We start from the raw sequence: 16639 nt of genomic DNA, 5'->3' as shown, positions 1-16639 counted from the left end.
CAAGTGATTAAAATAACCAAGAGTCACACAGCCACACAAGTCGGTGTTGGTGGGGGGACAGAGATCGTCCCCGAGGCCCCTAACTTATGGGGCGCCGCAGGGCTCGGTCTTATCCCCCCTACTATTCAACATATACATGAAACCGCTGGGTGAGATCATTCGGAGGCACGGAATAAAATACCATCAATACGCGGACGATACACAGTTGTATCTGTCCGCCCCGTGCCAACTCAATGAAGCAGTGGACGTGATGAACCGGGGTCTTGAGGCCGTTAGGGACTGGATGAGAGCTAACAAACTGGTACTCAACCCAGACAAGACCGAGTGGCTGTTGTGTTCACCTCCCAACAATTTGGCCAACGTTCCATCACTCAGGCTGGGGGGGGTCAAAATTTATACCCCTCAGACAGGGTCCGCAACTTGGGAGTCCTCCTGGACCCACAGCTGACTTTTGACCATCATTTGTCGGCTGTGACCAGGGGGGCATTTGCCCAGGTTCGCCTGGTACGCCAGTTGCGGCCCTACCTGAATCGGGAGGCCCTCACAACAGTCACTCAAGCCCTTGTAATCTCTAGGCTGGAATACTGCAATGTGCTCTACATGGGGCTGCCCTTGAAGAGCATCCGGCGACTTCAGCTAGTCCAGAATGCGGCCGCGTGAGTGATCGTGGGCGCACCACGGTTCGCCCACATAACACCGATCCTCCGTGAGCTGCACTGGCTACCTGTTGATCTTCGGGTGCGCTTCAAGGTGCTACTTACCATCCATAAAGCCCTCCATGGTAGCGGATCTGACTATTTGAGAGACCGCCTTCTGCCAATTACCTCCCTGCGTCCCATCAGATCGCATAGAGTAGGCCTCCTCCGAATTCCATCCGCCAGTCAGTGCCGACTGGCGACTACGCGGAGGAGAGCCTTCTCAGTTGCAGCTCCGACGCTTTGGAACAATCTCCCCGTGGAGATTCGCACCCTCACCACCGTCCAGGCCTTCCACACAGCCCTCAAGATCTGGCTATCCCGTCAGGCCTGGGGATAAGATTTTAATTCGCCCCCACCCGAATGTTGAATGAAAGTTGTGTTTTACTGGTTTACTTTTTTATTCACATTTTTCTTTTTTTTCTTGTGTTCTGTCTTGCACTCCCTCCCTATTAATTGTAAGCCGCCCTGAGTCCCCTCAGGGAAAAGGGCGGCCTATAAATAAATAAATAAATAAATAAATAAATTTTTTAAAAAAAAAGTCGAGAAGGGAGGGGAACTCATCAACCCCAGGCCTGCCGGCACAGCCAACTAACCCAAACCGGCTTTCTAGAATAAATTAGCATAGATTTCAAAGCACCACGCAGCCCTAAGAGTCCTAGATGAAAAGAAGAACCATCAATTTTAGTTTCAGGCTCATCCCTCTTGCCAACTTCAAATTAGGTGACACCCCCCCCCCCATTCCCCTGAAGCCTTCTGAAATGATATCCAGTAAAAGACTCTTTTTTTGCTTCCTCTTCAGCCATCCACTATTGTAAAAAAAGACACCTCTGAGATCACGGTAGAGATTGCCATCTCTTTATGCCAGAACTTGGAAGGACAGGTAAAGCCCTTGATTGAAAAGATGTCAAATGTACAGTATTTGTAAATACCATCTGGACTCTCAAGTCTGGATCTTGAGCCACATGAAAACTGTAAATGAGTGCTTCTGAATAGCCTCAAAGTGCATTCCTCCCGCTCCCTCTCTCTCTCCTCTCTCTCCCTCTCTCTCCCTCCCTCTTTCCTTCTCTCTGTTCTCTCTCTCTTTCCCTCCCTCTTCTTCTCTTCTCCTCTCCTCTCTCTCCCTCCCTCTTTTCTCTCTTTATTCTCTCTCTCTATTTATCTCCCTCTCCTTCTCTCCTCTCCTCTCTCTTCTTTCACTCTCTCCCTCCGTCTCTCCTCCTCTCCTCTCATTTCTCTCCCTCCCTCTCCCTCCCTTTCTCCTTTCCTCTCTCTTCTCTCAATCTCCTCCTCCGTTTCTCCTCCTCTTCTCTCCTTCCTCTCCCTCCCTTTCTCCTCTCCTTTCCTCTCTCTCTTCTCACTCTCTCCCTCCCCTCTGTTTCTCCTCCTCTCCTTTCTTTCCCTTCCTCCCTCTACTTCCCTTTCTCCTCGCTTCTCCTTTCCTCTCTCTTCTCTCCCCCTCCCCCTCTGTCTCTCCTCCTCTCCTCTCTGTTCTCTCTCTCCCTCTCCTTTCCTCCCTCTCCTCTCTCTCTCTCCCCCTCCCCCTCCCTCCCTCTCTCCCCTTCTCCTGTCTCTGTCTCTCTGTCTCTGTCTCTCTGTCTCTCCCTCCCTCCCTCCCTCCCTCCCTCTCTCTCTCTCTCTCTCTCTCTCTCTCTCTCATATCACTGGGTTACTTCTGCTGTATCTTGCAGCAATGGCGTGATATTAACCTAGCTGTTCTCCAGATGTTTAGATTTAAATTCCCATAATTGAAACCTCATGTGTTTGGGATAAATTTGGGGGTGGGTGGGGTGGCTTTGGAAACATTATAGAATGTGGGCTATGCGTCTGAAGAAATATCAACCACTTTCTTTTTCCAGCAATATGTGGAATGTGGAAGTTTTATTGTGTTAGAGTTTATGCTGGATAGAGCTTTGGTGCCCAAGCGTCTGCCAGAGGAACTTGCCAGCCGGTGAGTTTTATAACGATATATCTCTATGTCTATATATCTCTATACCTCTATATCTCTATCTATATATCTATATCTATACCTCTATATACCTCTATATACCTATATCTCTATATCTATCTATCTATCTATCTATCTATCTATCTATCTATCTATCTATCTATCTATCTATCTATCTATCTATCTATCTATCTATCTATCTATCTGTGGGTGTGGGTCAAAGTCTGTTTTTTACACTCCCATGATAAATCAATGACTTACAGCTTGCATCCCAGAGTTGTTGGTACTCCATCGCTGGAGGTTTTCAATGAAAGATTGGACAACCATTTGTCCTGGATGGTATAAGGACTCCTGCCTTAGGCATGGGGTTGGACTAGAAGACTTCCAAGGTCCCATTCAGCTCTATGATGCTATGCATCTTTGCTAGTGCTGCTCATTCTCTGTCAGTGGAAGGGATTATTCTTACTTACCCCATTCATTCTATATATTGGGCCAGATCAGTCAGAACAAAGGTTGTGTGTCTTACTGAATTTTGATCTCATCATAAGCCCAAGAAGATAGGTTGGTCACCCAACAGTACATTATGCCAAGGCAGATTTCAGGACCTCGGAGAGCATCATTTGCAACCTACAAAGCCTACAACTTGGTTGAATTAGCCCTTTACAAAAATTTCTGCGGGAGGCCTCATCCCAGGTTGTCCCAAAGGTGCTTTCTTCAAGAAGCAACTGGACTTCATTTTTTTTAGGACATTTCGCTTCTCATCCAAGAAACTCCTTTAGAACTAAAGACACTTCTTGAATGAGAAGCGAAACATCTTCAAGGAAAACCTGAGAAAGTCCAGTTGTTGTTCTGACCGAGGCTTCCCAAGACCATGAAACAAACTCCTTATCCCAACAAAAAACCCTTTTATTAATCTACTGTGAATTCTGCTCATTCACATCCAGCAAAGCCCTTCAAGGGAGGATTTACAGTCACAGACCTTATCTGGCTTGGAGAGCTGCCAGGCCGATATCTGCAAAACCTGGCAAGGAGTCTTGAAGAGTCACAAAGCAATTAAGCGAACTAATGGTCTCCTGCAAACTCCACTCCCCTTTCGCTCCTCTTTTATTTCCTCTGGAAGGGGCCATTCATCATCCACCTATGGCCTTACTCCCAAGTTGACCCCTGTTCTTTAGCTGTTCTCTTCGTCTGGCAATTTTGCGCATGGGCCCACTGGGAACAGGCTCCAGCTGTTCATCTGCCTCACTGATGTCTGACTCTGAAGGCAGCTGATAACTGTCAGACAGCCCTGGCCCCCTCTCTGCCTCCAACACAGAGCCCTCCTCAGAGCCTTCCCCAGACTCCAGGACTAGCCCATGTTCCTCCCCAACCTCCTCACTGTCCGAATCTGCTACCAGCTCTACTGGCTGCTGGTGGGCTGTAACAGTTGCCTCTTGAAAAAGCACCTTGGGGGCAACCATGACCTGGATGACTGAGAATCTCCATAGAACGTATCCCAATTGAAACAATGTGAACACATAATCCTTTGTGTGTTAATTCTGCAGCTTATCTTGTTAAGTTTCATAGAACTGACTTTGCAGTAAACTGCGAGCGGGATGGCAAAATGGATTGTCAGATTATCAAAACAATCTGTCCTTTCTTCTAACACTTTCAGAGTGAAAGAGATGATTCCTCCACACCCTCCGCTCCCCCGAAGGACTGCAGGAGCCATGAAGGTATGGAATCCAACTTACTCAGTCGTTCTCCTCCTGCATTTTTTTTTAAAAGAAAAGCTCTGCCATTCTGGTTTAGTTTTTGTATCAAGAACAGACAACTGTGAAAGGGATTGCTCAGAGGCGCATATTTTTTTCCTATTGTGCATACATTATTTGCATTTCTTGTAGGAGAGCTAAGAATAGTTTCCCCACCCCCACCCCCACCCCTGTCCGTAGTCTATTTCTGGGTTTTCAATTAGACATTGTTTGTTATGTCTGCTTCCAAGCGTGTTTTTAAAACCTTAGGGACTAGAAACGTCTTAATTTTAAAAAAAAATAACAACTGAGATTCTCTGGAAGGCAGCGCTAACGTCACGTTAAGGAGATTTCATTTTCATATGAAATCATTCCCCCTTCCCCCCCCGCCCGATCTGTGTCCTCGACAAATTTAAGAGACGTGAACTTCCAGTGTATGAAGTTTTATTTATTTTTTTATTACAAATTTTAAAACCACTTTACAAACCAAGTGTTGTCCAGGTTTTTTTCCCTTTTTACATTCTCTCTTATGCATAATTAATTTTATATCACATCATTTCTAATTTCGGCCCCACATTTTCTTACCATATTTCCATCTTAACTTTAAATTTTTCATAACAAATAAAGCAAGTCATTTTTCGCCCTTTCAGAAAAAAGTATGCCAACTTTGTCATTTCATTTTCCATTTGTTATTGCTCGTTTCTATTTGCAGCGTATATCATCAAACTCCATTTTAATATAACAAGCATTTTACTTAATTGGTTATCCACCCTTAGCAATATTATCTTATTTAACTATATATCATCCACAGTATCAACATATTTCATTTTCTACCAAGATCTCTCTTTTTTACCTTCCTCTTTTCCTAACCCTTTTCTCTTAACTCATCTCTTGTTCTCTTTAATGTTTTATTTTTCTTCAGCTTTCTTTTTCTCCTTCTGAGAGACGTGGATTTCCAAGTCCTTGAATTGCCCAGCCAGCTTGCCAATCGCTGGTTTTGATCAGTTCTCAAACCAAGATTGCCAATTCCTCAACCAGAGTTTATTCTCACACATAGATAAATATGAAAGGGAGACTGAAAAGGCCGCCCGACCAATCAGACTGATGGTGCAATATGGAGATATAATACTTTAGAGAGGTTTTTCCACAGAATAAAAAGCAAAACACATTTGAGGTTCAAGATAAGAGAAAAAGGAAAAGCAAAAAAAGAAATGAGTAGCAATCTGGGATGCAGGGAAGTGGGGGCTGGTGATCCCTGGGTCTGTCCTTCATCCAGAAAGATTTTCCAGCTAGAATTCACTGATGACCATGGTTCCCGGCTGTATCACCATTTCTTCCCCTTCAGAAACGTCTAGCCATCCATAGAATCTTACCCATAAGCCACATCGAGCATGCCTGAGTAATCTCATGCCTGTTACTCAGTCCTCCTCCCACACTAGAAGCCACAGGGTCCTTCCTACACAAGGAACTATATTACAACAAGGGTCCTTGTTGCCGTCTGAAGTTGATGGTTTTATTGCCGACATTTCATTTTCATACTAGATAACAGTACTAGCCTAGTGTGGTAATGAAACTTTAGGGGTTTGATTAGGGGACTGGAGGCTAAAATATATGAATAACGGTTGCAGGAACTGGGTATGTCTATTTTAATGAAAAGGACTAGGGGAGACATGATAGCAGTCTTCCAATATCTCAGGGGTTGCCCCAAAGAAGAGGGAGTCAAGCTATTCCCCAAAGCACCTGTGGGTAGGACAAGAAGCAATGGGTGGAAACTAATCAAGGAGAAAAGCAACTTAGAACTGAGGAGAAATTTCCTGACAGTTAGAACAATTAATCAGTGGAACAGCTTTCCTCCAGAAGTTGTGAATGCCCCAACACTGGAAGTCTTTAAGAAGATGTTGGATAACCATTTGTCTGAAGTGATGTAGGGTTTCCTGCCTAGGCAGGGGGTTGAACTAGAATACCTCCAAGGTCCCTTTCAACTCTGTTACTCAATACTAAACATTGGCAAGAAAAGCACCACCCTCAGAACAACAAGGACCCCACCCTGAGCTACAAATACTCTGTCGGTACACTAGAAGCTCTTTGTGTCTGGATATTCAAGGATGAGCTTGTACTAGGCTTGGTAGTTGGGGTCTGACAGTTCAAGCAGTGGAGAACAGCAACCAAGAAGCGTGTACATCACCTTCTCATGGAGAAATTATTTCTGACAACCTCTGAGTTCACTCAAAGGTTTTCCTGACTTCTTGTCGTCTTTAGGCCGTAGAAGATTACCACACACAGATCACCAGCATTGCTGCATCCATCCTAGATGAGTATCATGAGCTCTTTGGAAGGCAGGTGATCCAAGGGCTTCTCATAGATTCTCAGACCCTGGAAGACCAGAAATGTCAACTCAACTATGAGCTGAACACCTCGGGGAAATATTTTGCCTTTAAGGAGCAACTCAAGGTATTTTGCAGGTGTCTCTTTGTAAAAGTGACATTTTATTGCAGAGGTTGGAATGTCACATAGAAGTGTCACATTTTATCATTGTGGGATTCTTCTTTTAGCATTTCAGAAGATCTTGATTAGGTGCCACCTTATGTTGGCTTGTGCTTCGCTACTCCGCAGGTGACAGTCTGCCATGAACTCTGGAGAGGGTGGATGGGAGGGGAAATGCTTGGGGGAAAGCGAAGGTAACTGCTGTATCTCCCTGAGATGCTGCTTCAAGGACAATTGGCTGGGAAAGGAAAGCAGCTGCATACCAACCTATTCTTGAAGTGGCTGTTTTGAAAATATCTTGCTTGAACCCGATTGGTCATGTGACGGGCAACAATAAGAGACAATTAGGGAGGAAAAAGTTGTAATGAGGGATTTTGGCCCATGGTTGCAACCCTGCAATTCACTTGACTTCTAATCAAACTGTATCTTTCTCAACAAATGACGCCAAGGATAATTTCTGTTTAGAGGTTTAAGTGATAGTGTTCTGACCTAGGCTTCCCCAAAAAGCAAAAAGCAGATTCCTGGTCCCGACAAAATCCCTTTTATTAAACGAATGTGAGTTCCTCTCATTCACCTTCAGCAAAGACCTGGTAAACAGGTCTTTCAAGGGTGAATTTATGACCACAAACTTTGTCTAGCTTGGAAAGCTAACATGTAAATATTTTCTAAAAGCAGTCCTGTGCAAGGAAAGACTGGGCACTCAGTCTCTGAGATTCACGGACAGATCTTCACACTCCGGAAGCAAACGAATGAACAAATTGTTTCCTGAAAGCCCACTCCCCTTTCACGCTTCTTTTATTTCCTCTGGGAGAGGCCATTCACCATCCACCTGTGGCTTTACTCCTAAGTCGACCCTGATTTCTTAGCTGTTCCCTTCATCTGGCAACTCTGCCCATGCACACACTGGGAACAGGCTCCAGCTGTTCCTCTGCCTCACTGCTGTCTAGCTCCAAAGGCAGCTGAGAACTGTCAGACGGCCTTGGCCCCACCTCTGCCTCTGATGCAGAGCTCTCATCTGAGCCTTCCCCAGACTCCACGACTGGCCCATATTTCTCCCCAACCTCCTCACTGTCCGACTCTGCTGCCAGCTCTGCTAGGTGACAGGTCTGCCACGCCCTTTCTTTAGATCTGTAGTGGTCCACCAGGCAATGGAATCTAGCATAAATCCATTGCTCCCTCCCTTTTGAGGGAGGGACTGAGTCTTTCTCTTACTTACAGCACGCGGTTGTGAAAATTGTGCGGGAGAAGTACTTGAAGACCACCGCCTTTGAAACTCTGGATCAACTCCAAGCTTTCCTCAGTGAGTTGTATGTCTACTTGATGGATCAGATGCATGTCGCCTTGAATCAGGTGAGCTTTACAAGAGCAAAGCTCTCCCTCCTTCTACTGTTGAGGCAGTTGGGTGATCTATGCAGTGGTGGGATTCAATTTTTTTTACTACTGGTTCTGTGGGCGTGGCTTGAAGGGCGTGACATGGCTTGGTGGGTGTGGTGGGGGAAGGATAATGTAAAATCTCAATTTTTTTCCCTGCGCCAGGGGATGGATACTGCAAAATCCCTATTTCCTCCCGATCAGCTGGGGTTCGGGAGGCAGAGAATAGATGGGGGCGTGGCCAGCCAGAGGTGGTATTTACTGGTTCTCCAAACTACTCAAAATTTCCGCTACAGGTTCTCCAGAATTGGTCAGAACCTGCTGAATTCCTCCTCTGGATATATGACAAGCAAAGCAAGGGAAGACTCATGGGAGGGTGGGGGCAGGATGATTTAATCCAGCTTTTGGCTTGCAACCGAGTGTCCTGTAACTAAACAGGCTGATGGTGAGAGTTCAAGAAGACTGTCTATACAGGTAGTCCTCGACTTATGACCACAGTTGACCCCAACATTTTTGTGGCTAAGTGAGATATTTATTACCTTTCTTGCCATAGTTGTTAAGTGAATCACAGCAATTGTTAAGTTAGGAACACGGTTGTTAAGTGAGTTTGGTTTGCTCATGGACTTCGCTTGCCAGAAGGTTGCAAAAGAGGATCACATGACCCCGGGACGCTGAAACTGTCATAAACATGAGTCGGTTGCAAAGCGTCTGAATTTTGACCATATGACCACGGGGATGTTGTAATGGTTGTAAGTTGAAAACGGTCATAAGTCACTTTTTTTTCTTTTGAAGACATTCCATTTTTCATCCATGAAGCTTTGTCAGATGTGACTGGATGGTGGGGAATGTAAGAATTCGTAAGGGACACTGGGCATAAAACATCCTGCAGCCAAGAAGTCTCCACGCCCATTTGCGCCACTCAGGGAACCCTGAGGACACAGATAAACCTCCAAGTGACCTCAACGTCCCCCTAAAAGGATGCAAAGGACCAGCTGTCTGCAAGGAGAATAAATCCTTCCATTCCCCACCATCCAGTCAGAGCTGAAGAAGCTTCTTGGATGAGAAGCGAAACATCTTCAAAAGAAAAACCCAGAAAGTCCAGTTGCCTCCTGAAAAAAGCACCTTTGAGACAACCATGACCTGGATGACTGAGAATCTCTACAGACTTTTAGCTACGCAATTTGGGATGGACACCTTGGAATGGCGTGGGAGTAGGAACGCATTTCCAAAGGGAAAAAAATTGCAGACTGCAGGAATCATTTGCACCACTCAGGTGACCCTCAGGACACAGATAAACCTCCAAGTGCTTCAACGACCCTCTACAAGGATGCAAACGACCAGCTGTCTGCAAGGAGTATAAATCCTGCCATTCCCCACCATCCCAGTCAGAGCTGAAGAAGCTTCTTGGATGAGAAGCGAAACATCCTCAGAGAGAAAACAACAAGAAAGTCCAGTTGCCTTCTGGAAAAAAAGCACCTTTGGGACAACCATGACCTGGATGACTGAGAATCTTTCAGCTGTACAATTTGGGATAGACACCTTTTGAATGGTGTGGGAGTAGCAGTAGATTTTCAAAGGGGGTGAAATGCAGACTACAGGAACCATTTGCACCACTCAGGTGATGCTGAAGACACAGATAAACCTCCAAGTGGCCTCAACGTCCCTCTAAAAGGATGCAAATGACCAGCTGGTCTGCAAGGAGTACAAATCCTTCCATTCCCCACCAGCTAGTCAGAGCTGAAGAAGTTTCTTGGATGAGAAGCAAAACATCTTCAAAAGAAGAAAACAAGGAAGTCCAGTTGCCTCTTGGAAAAAAAACATCTTTGGGACAACCATGACCTGGAGGACTGAGAATCTCTACAGACTTTCAGCCATGTCACTTTTTTCAGTGCTGCTATAACCTTGAATGGTCACTAAATAAATGTTTATAAGTTAAGGGTGACCTCTGCTTGAATACATATTGCCAAGTGCTGAGTTGAGCCCTCCTTTAACTGAAGCAACCTGAGTGGCCTGTTCATTATTCTATAAAGCCTATAAATCATTATTTCTAATTTATTTATTGTAATTTATCATTATTCTATCAAGCCTGTTCTATAAAGCCACCCTATAAAGCCCTAGTAAGACTACACCCAGAGTACTGCGCCCAGTTTTGGTCACCACACTATAAAAAAGATGTGGAGACTCTAGAAAGAGTGCAGAGAAGAGCAACCAGGATGATTAGGGGACTGGAAGCAAAACATATGAAGAACGGTTGCAGGAACTGGGCATGGCTAGTCTAGTGAAGAGAAGGACCAGGGGAGACAGGAGAGCAGCCTTCCAATATTTGAGGGGCTGCCATAGAGAGGAGGGGGTCAAGCTATTTTCCAAAGCACCTGAAGGCCAGACAAGGAATAATGGATGGAAACCGAACAAGGAGAGATTCAACTTGGAAATAAGGATAAATTTTCTAACAGTGAGAACAATCAATCCATGGAGCAGAAGTTGCCTTCCAAAGTTGTGGGAGCTTCATCATAGGAAGCTTTCAAGAAGAGATGTCATTTTTCTCCTGCTTGAATGGGGGTTGGACTAGTTGACCTACAATGTCCCTTCCAACTCTGTTAATATGTTAAAGCTTGCCTTAAGAAATTGTGGGAGCTTCATCACTGGAAATTTTCAAGAAGAGACTGGACTGCCATCTGTCAGAAATGGTGTAGGGTCTCCTGCTTGGTTGTGGGGTTGGACTAGATAACCTACAAGGTCCCTTTCAACTCTGTTAATCTGTTAAATCTGTTATTCCCCTGCCCTGGCTAGGTGCTATCCCTCCAGACTCCAAGTCCTCCTCCTCCCGTATATACCACCTTGGAGCAGCTCCAGCTGTTTGCTCGAGAGGCCCAAGTCAACAGAGACTACGGTTTGGCTTCAACGTACTATCAGGAGGTAAGGGAACTCCTCCTCTTTCTTTCTAAGCAGAACAGCTGTGGAAACAATTGTGTTTTTTCTGATAAAGAAGAATTTATGTAATTCAGGGTTGAAAGGAGAGGTCCTTGGTGCTCTGTGAACTTGGCAGTTTTCTTGCAGACATCTCATAACCCATTCTATGTAATACCATCAGGACTATCATTGGGCAACGAAACGTCTGCAAGAAAACCATCAAGCTCACAGAGCACATTTTCTAAGAATTGGAAGCATTCAGATGCAGTAGTCCTTTTTTTTCAGTGGAAGGCTAGCTGGGGAATTCTGGGAGTTGAAGTCCATATATCTTAAAAGCTGACACAATTGGACACCCTTGGTCTCAATAGATTCTTATTCAAGAATTCCTGGAACATACATACAATAGGGAGACGTGAAGGCTCAAATTAAATCAAATAAAAAACCAATATCTTCTTGTATCCGGAAGTAGACATTCTATTGAGCTGTGGTGGCCCAGTGGTTAGAATGCAGTACTGCAGGCTACTTCTGTTGACTGATGGCTGCCTGAAGTTGTTCGATTCTCACCGGCTCAAGGTTGGCTCAACCTTCCATCCTTCCGAGGTCGGTAAAACGAGGACCCAGATTGCTGGGGACGATAGGCTGACTCTGTCAACCGCTTAGAGAGGGCTGTAAAGCACTGTAAAGCAGTATAATGTAAGTGCTACTGCTGATTAGCTGTAGTGTCACAGTGGTTAGAATGCAATATTGCAGGCAAACTCACTGCCAAGAGTTCAATCCTGACCAGCTCAAGGTTAACTCCTCTATCCATCCTTCCCAGTTTGATAAGTTGAGGACCCAGATGGTTGGGGGCAAGAGGCTGACTCTGTAAAACGCTTAGAAAGAGCTGTAAAGTACTGTAAAGCGGTATATAAGTCTTAAGTGCAATTGCTGTCTTTGATCTTCAGATATTTCCATTCAAACCTTACAAACCGAACACTAACATGGTCCTTCTGTCTCTAGAGGTTGTCTCGAAACCCCCAAGATATCCAGAGCTGGTTGGATTATGGAGCTTTTTGCCTGTTGACTGAAAACAACTTCAAGGCCCAAGAATGTTTCCGTGAGGCGGTCGGGTTGGATGCCAATCACATGCCCAGGTACCACTTCTTCAAGAGTTCTGGAGCCCCAGTGAGACAATAGCTAGAAAACCTGTTTTTAAAAAGAAATATGTGGGAACTGTAGCTAGCAGAGTTCCCACATATTTCTTTTTAAAAAGAGTTTTATTTTTCTTTCTCATATATACATTCACAAATATACATTCTCATTCTCATACTGTTGTTATTTATATGTTATCCTTTAACATTTATCACAGTTCATTTTAAAAAATTAAAAATATAATCGGAGTCGCTTTCCTGCCACCTAGTACATCCATCTTATTTTACAACAATCCTACTACTTCTTCTCTCCTCCCAACCTCCCTTCTCTAGCTTCTTCCTTCCTCCTCTCCTTTCTCTTTTCTTTTTCCCCTCCCTCTCCCTTCTTCCTTCTGTGAAGTTCCCAAAAGATGACCTAATTAGCAATAGCAATAGCAGTTAGACTTATATACCGCTTCATAGGGCTTTGAGCCCTCTCTAAGCGGTTTACAGAGTCAGCATATTGCCCCCAACAATCCGGGTCCCCATTTTACCCACCTCGGAAGGATGAAAGGCTGAGTCAACCCTGAGCCGGTGAGATTTGAACAGCCGAACTGCTGAACTGCAGTCAGCTGAAGTAGCCTGCAGTGCTGCATTTAACCACTGCGCCACCTCGGGTCCTTTACGAGCCTCGAGATAAAGTTCAAAAGAAATCCAGTCATTCATTAGGAGCATTTTGGCATGTTCTTCTGCCGAGCCAAATCTGATTCAGGTTATTGGCGTCTGCCCTTTATCTCTGTGTCTCCCCTCCCCTCAGCCAGTGTCATAAATCACATCCACCAACAAGGTGCTGCAGCAGGCTGTGAACTTTCACACCTCACATGCCTGCTGTAGAAATCTGAGATCCAACCCTGGTCGAAGTTATGCATGGAATTTCCCTCCCTTTTTCATGTCAACTTAATAGTCATGGAAACGCTTTACAAGTTGACACCTTCCTCCTCTCCTTTCTCTTTTCTTCTTCCCCTTCCTCTCCCCACTCTTCTTTCTTCCCCTTCCTACCCTCTCTCCTACTCTTACTACCCCTCCCTTACTTCCTCTCCTTTTCCCTTTCTTCTTTCCCTCTCCTTTCTCCCTCCTTCCATTGTTGTATTTTTCTTCTTCACTGCGATGAATTTTCGGGGTGGAGTTTGCACTTACAGTATATGTGGGAGTGGGGGGAGGAAGATACATATTTTTTATGCTGGATATGGATCAGTGGTGGGATTCAAATAATTTAACAACTGGTTCTCTGCCCTAATGACCAACTGGGTAGGTGGGGCTCGGTGGTCATGTGACTGGGTGGGCATGGCCAACTCAACGTCACTCATGTCAATGGGCGCTTCACCTTAGCTGTTACAATGTAATAAGAGTTAACCAGAGAGGCAGTTTCTCTAAGCAGGGCAATAGAAATTAGGTTAGAAATAACACCAGAATGTTTCCTTTCTGCCTTCCTTACAGGATTAGCCCTGTAAAGTGGAAAAAAACAAAGGAGATTTCTTCCAACAACCGTTTCTCCTGAATAGGTGTGAACCGGTTGAATCCCACCACTGATATGGATTTATGTCCTATACATCAGGGATGGGATTCAGCCAGTTCTTATCCAATTATATATATTTCACTAAAACTCTTGTGTCTGTTAACCTTTGATGAAATGGTGCAATACAGGGCAAAAGCACCTCAAGTGGGCTCCTTGATAGAATCCAAAATCCATGACTCATTGTGGCCTTTAAATTTGACAACTTTTAAAAACCTGGCTATGACAGACACGTTACAAAAATGTCCCCAGGCATTTCCTGTGGTCAATTCCTCCTGTTGAACTGGGGTTTGCAGTTCAGCATGAGCTATTTTCAATTGCAGATACTCAGAGGGATCGCTCTCTCACTATTTAAAAAGAGTTTTCTAGCGAAGGCAGCACATTAGGAGTTCTGCCATTTCAAAAGGAATCTGGGAACGATATAACTCTGAACCATTTAAATATGAGCCAGCAGAGTGCAGCAGCTGCCAAAAAAAGCCAACACAGTTCTAGGCTACATAAACAGAGAGATGGAATCAAGATCACATGAAGTGTTAATACCATTTTATAAGGCCTTGGTAAGGCCACACTTGGAATCCTGCATCCAGTTTTGATTGCCACGATGTAGAAAAGATGTGGAGACTCTAGAAAGAGCACAGAGAAGAGCAACAAGGATGATTAGGGGACTGGAGGCTAAAACATATGAAGAACGGTTGCAGGAACTGGGTATGTCTAGTTTAATGAAAAGAAGGACTAGGGGGGACATGATAGCAATGTTCCAATATCTCAGGGGCTGCCACAAAGAAGAGGGAGTCAAGCTATTCTCCAAGGCACCTGAGGGTAGAACAAGAAGCAATGGGTGGAAACTAATCAAGGAGAGAAGCAACTTAGAACTGAGGAGAAATTTCCTGACAGTTAGAACAATTAATCAGTGGAACAGAAGTTGCCTCCAGAAGTTGTGAATGCCCCAACACTGGAAGTCTTTAAGAAGATGTTGGATAGCCATTTGTCTGGAACGGTATAGGGTTTCCTGGCTAGGCAGGGGGTTGGACTAGAAGACCTCCAAGGTCCCTCCCAACTCTGCTATTGTATTGTATTGTATTGTATTGTATTGTATTGTATTGTATTGTATTGTATTGTATTGTATTGTATTGTATTGTATTGTATTGTATTGTATTGTATTGTATTGTATTGTATTGTATTGAAGCAATGACCCAACAGGTCACGGGTTGCCTAGTCTGCTTAAGTACATCTCTGACGTGAGTAAGGCTCACTCCCCAGGATGTATAGATAATGAAGTGGGGATGAATGTGGAATTAGAATTAAAAGTAGAATTAGAATTCTTTATTGGCCAAGTCTGTAGAGATTCTCAGTCATCCAGGACATGGTTGTCCCAAAGGTGTTTTTTTCAAGAGGCAACTGGTCTTTCTTTGAAGATCTTTCACTTTTCATCCAAGGAGCTTCTTCAGCTCTGACTTAATGGTGGGGAATGGAAGGATTTGTATCCCTTGCAGACAGTTGGTCATTTGCATCCTTTTGGAGGGTCGTTGAGGCCACTTGGAGGTTTGTCTGTGTCCTCAAGGTCTCCTGAGTGGTGCAAATAGTTCCTGTAACCTGCAATTTTTTCCCCCTCTGGAAGTCCATTCCTCCTCCCACACCATTCCAAGGGTGTTCATCCCAAATTGCACAGCTCAAAGTCTGTACAGATTCTCGGTCATCCAGGTCAGGGTTGTCCCCAAGGTGCTTTTTCAAGAGGCAACTGGACTTTCTTTCTTTTTTCTTTGAAGACATTTTGCTTCTCATCCAATAAGCTTCATCAGCTCTGACAGGAAGGATTTATAGTCTGTGCAGACAGCTGGTCATTCGCATTCTTTTAGAGGGTCGTTGAAACACTTGGAGGTTTACCTGTGTCCTCAGGGTCCCCTGAGCAGTGCAAATGGCGCAGTGGTGGGATTCAGCCAGTTCGCACCTACCCGGGAGAACCGGTTGTTAACATTCCAAGCAGTTCGGAGAACCGGTTGTTAGAAGAAATCTCATTTTGTTTTTTCCCACTTTACAGGGCTAATCCTATAAGGAAGGCAGGAAGGAAACATTCTGGTGTTGTTTCTAGCCTAATCTTTATTGCCCTGCTTACAGAAACTGCCTCTCTGATTAACTCTTAGTACATTGTAACAGCTAAGATGAAGTGCTCATCGACGTGAGTGACGTTGAGTTGGCCACGCACACTCAGTCACATGACCACCGAGCCACATCTACTCAACTGGTCATTAGGGCAGAGAACTGGTTGGTAAATTATTTGAATCCCACCACTGGAATGGCGGCAATTCTTTTGGAAATCCATTCCTACTCCTGCCCCATTCCAAGTGTGTCCGTCCCAAATTGCATAGTTAAATGTCCGTAGAGATTCTCAGTCATCCAGGTCACGATTGTCCCAGGCAAATAGGCTTTCTTCTTGGCCAAGTGTGATTAGACACACAAGGGATTTGTCTTCTGTGCACAAGCTCTCAGTGTACACACAATAATAGTGATAGATCCATGATGGTGAATCTATGTCATGTGTGCCACAAATGGCACACGAAGCCATTTGTTGGGGCACATGAGGCGTTGCCTTGTCAGCTCCAGCACGCATGTGCGCGCCAGCCAGCTGACTTTGGCCTTCTTTTAAGGCCTTTTTTTGCCCTCCGGAGGCTTCCTTGAAAAGGAAGCGTGAAAAACCCGCCCTACGGGCAAACCAGAAATTAAGGAACGGTTTGCTCGTATGGCTGTTTTTTTACCCTCTGGAGGCTTCAGGGGTCGCAGACAGGGTATTATGGGTATGGGCACACCAGTGCATGACACAC

General features: G+C 44.8%; 1 protein-coding gene across 1 annotated transcript in view; it reads left to right on the top strand.

The window, feature by feature from the left end:
* CFAP70 (cilia and flagella associated protein 70) overlaps positions 1-16639 on the top strand; it is a 57047-nt gene that overhangs the window by 13952 nt on the left and 26456 nt on the right. Inside the window, exons 10-16 of the mRNA XM_087728660.1 lie at positions 1498-1578; positions 2555-2646; positions 4298-4358; positions 6633-6824; positions 8076-8207; positions 11019-11144; positions 12138-12271. Coding sequence (XP_087584786.1) covers positions 1498-1578; positions 2555-2646; positions 4298-4358; positions 6633-6824; positions 8076-8207; positions 11019-11144; positions 12138-12271 — 818 coding nt within the window. The remainder of the gene's footprint in view (positions 1-1497; positions 1579-2554; positions 2647-4297; positions 4359-6632; positions 6825-8075; positions 8208-11018; positions 11145-12137; positions 12272-16639) is intronic.

Source organism: Thamnophis sirtalis, unplaced genomic scaffold, assembly GCF_051295495.1.
Source record: "Thamnophis sirtalis isolate CommonGarterSnake01/CBP01778 unplaced genomic scaffold, rThaSir2_p1.2 scaffold_14, whole genome shotgun sequence".
NCBI classification, from domain to species: domain Eukaryota; kingdom Metazoa; phylum Chordata; class Lepidosauria; order Squamata; family Natricidae; genus Thamnophis; species Thamnophis sirtalis.
This window is presented reverse-complemented; position numbering and strand designations above follow the sequence as displayed.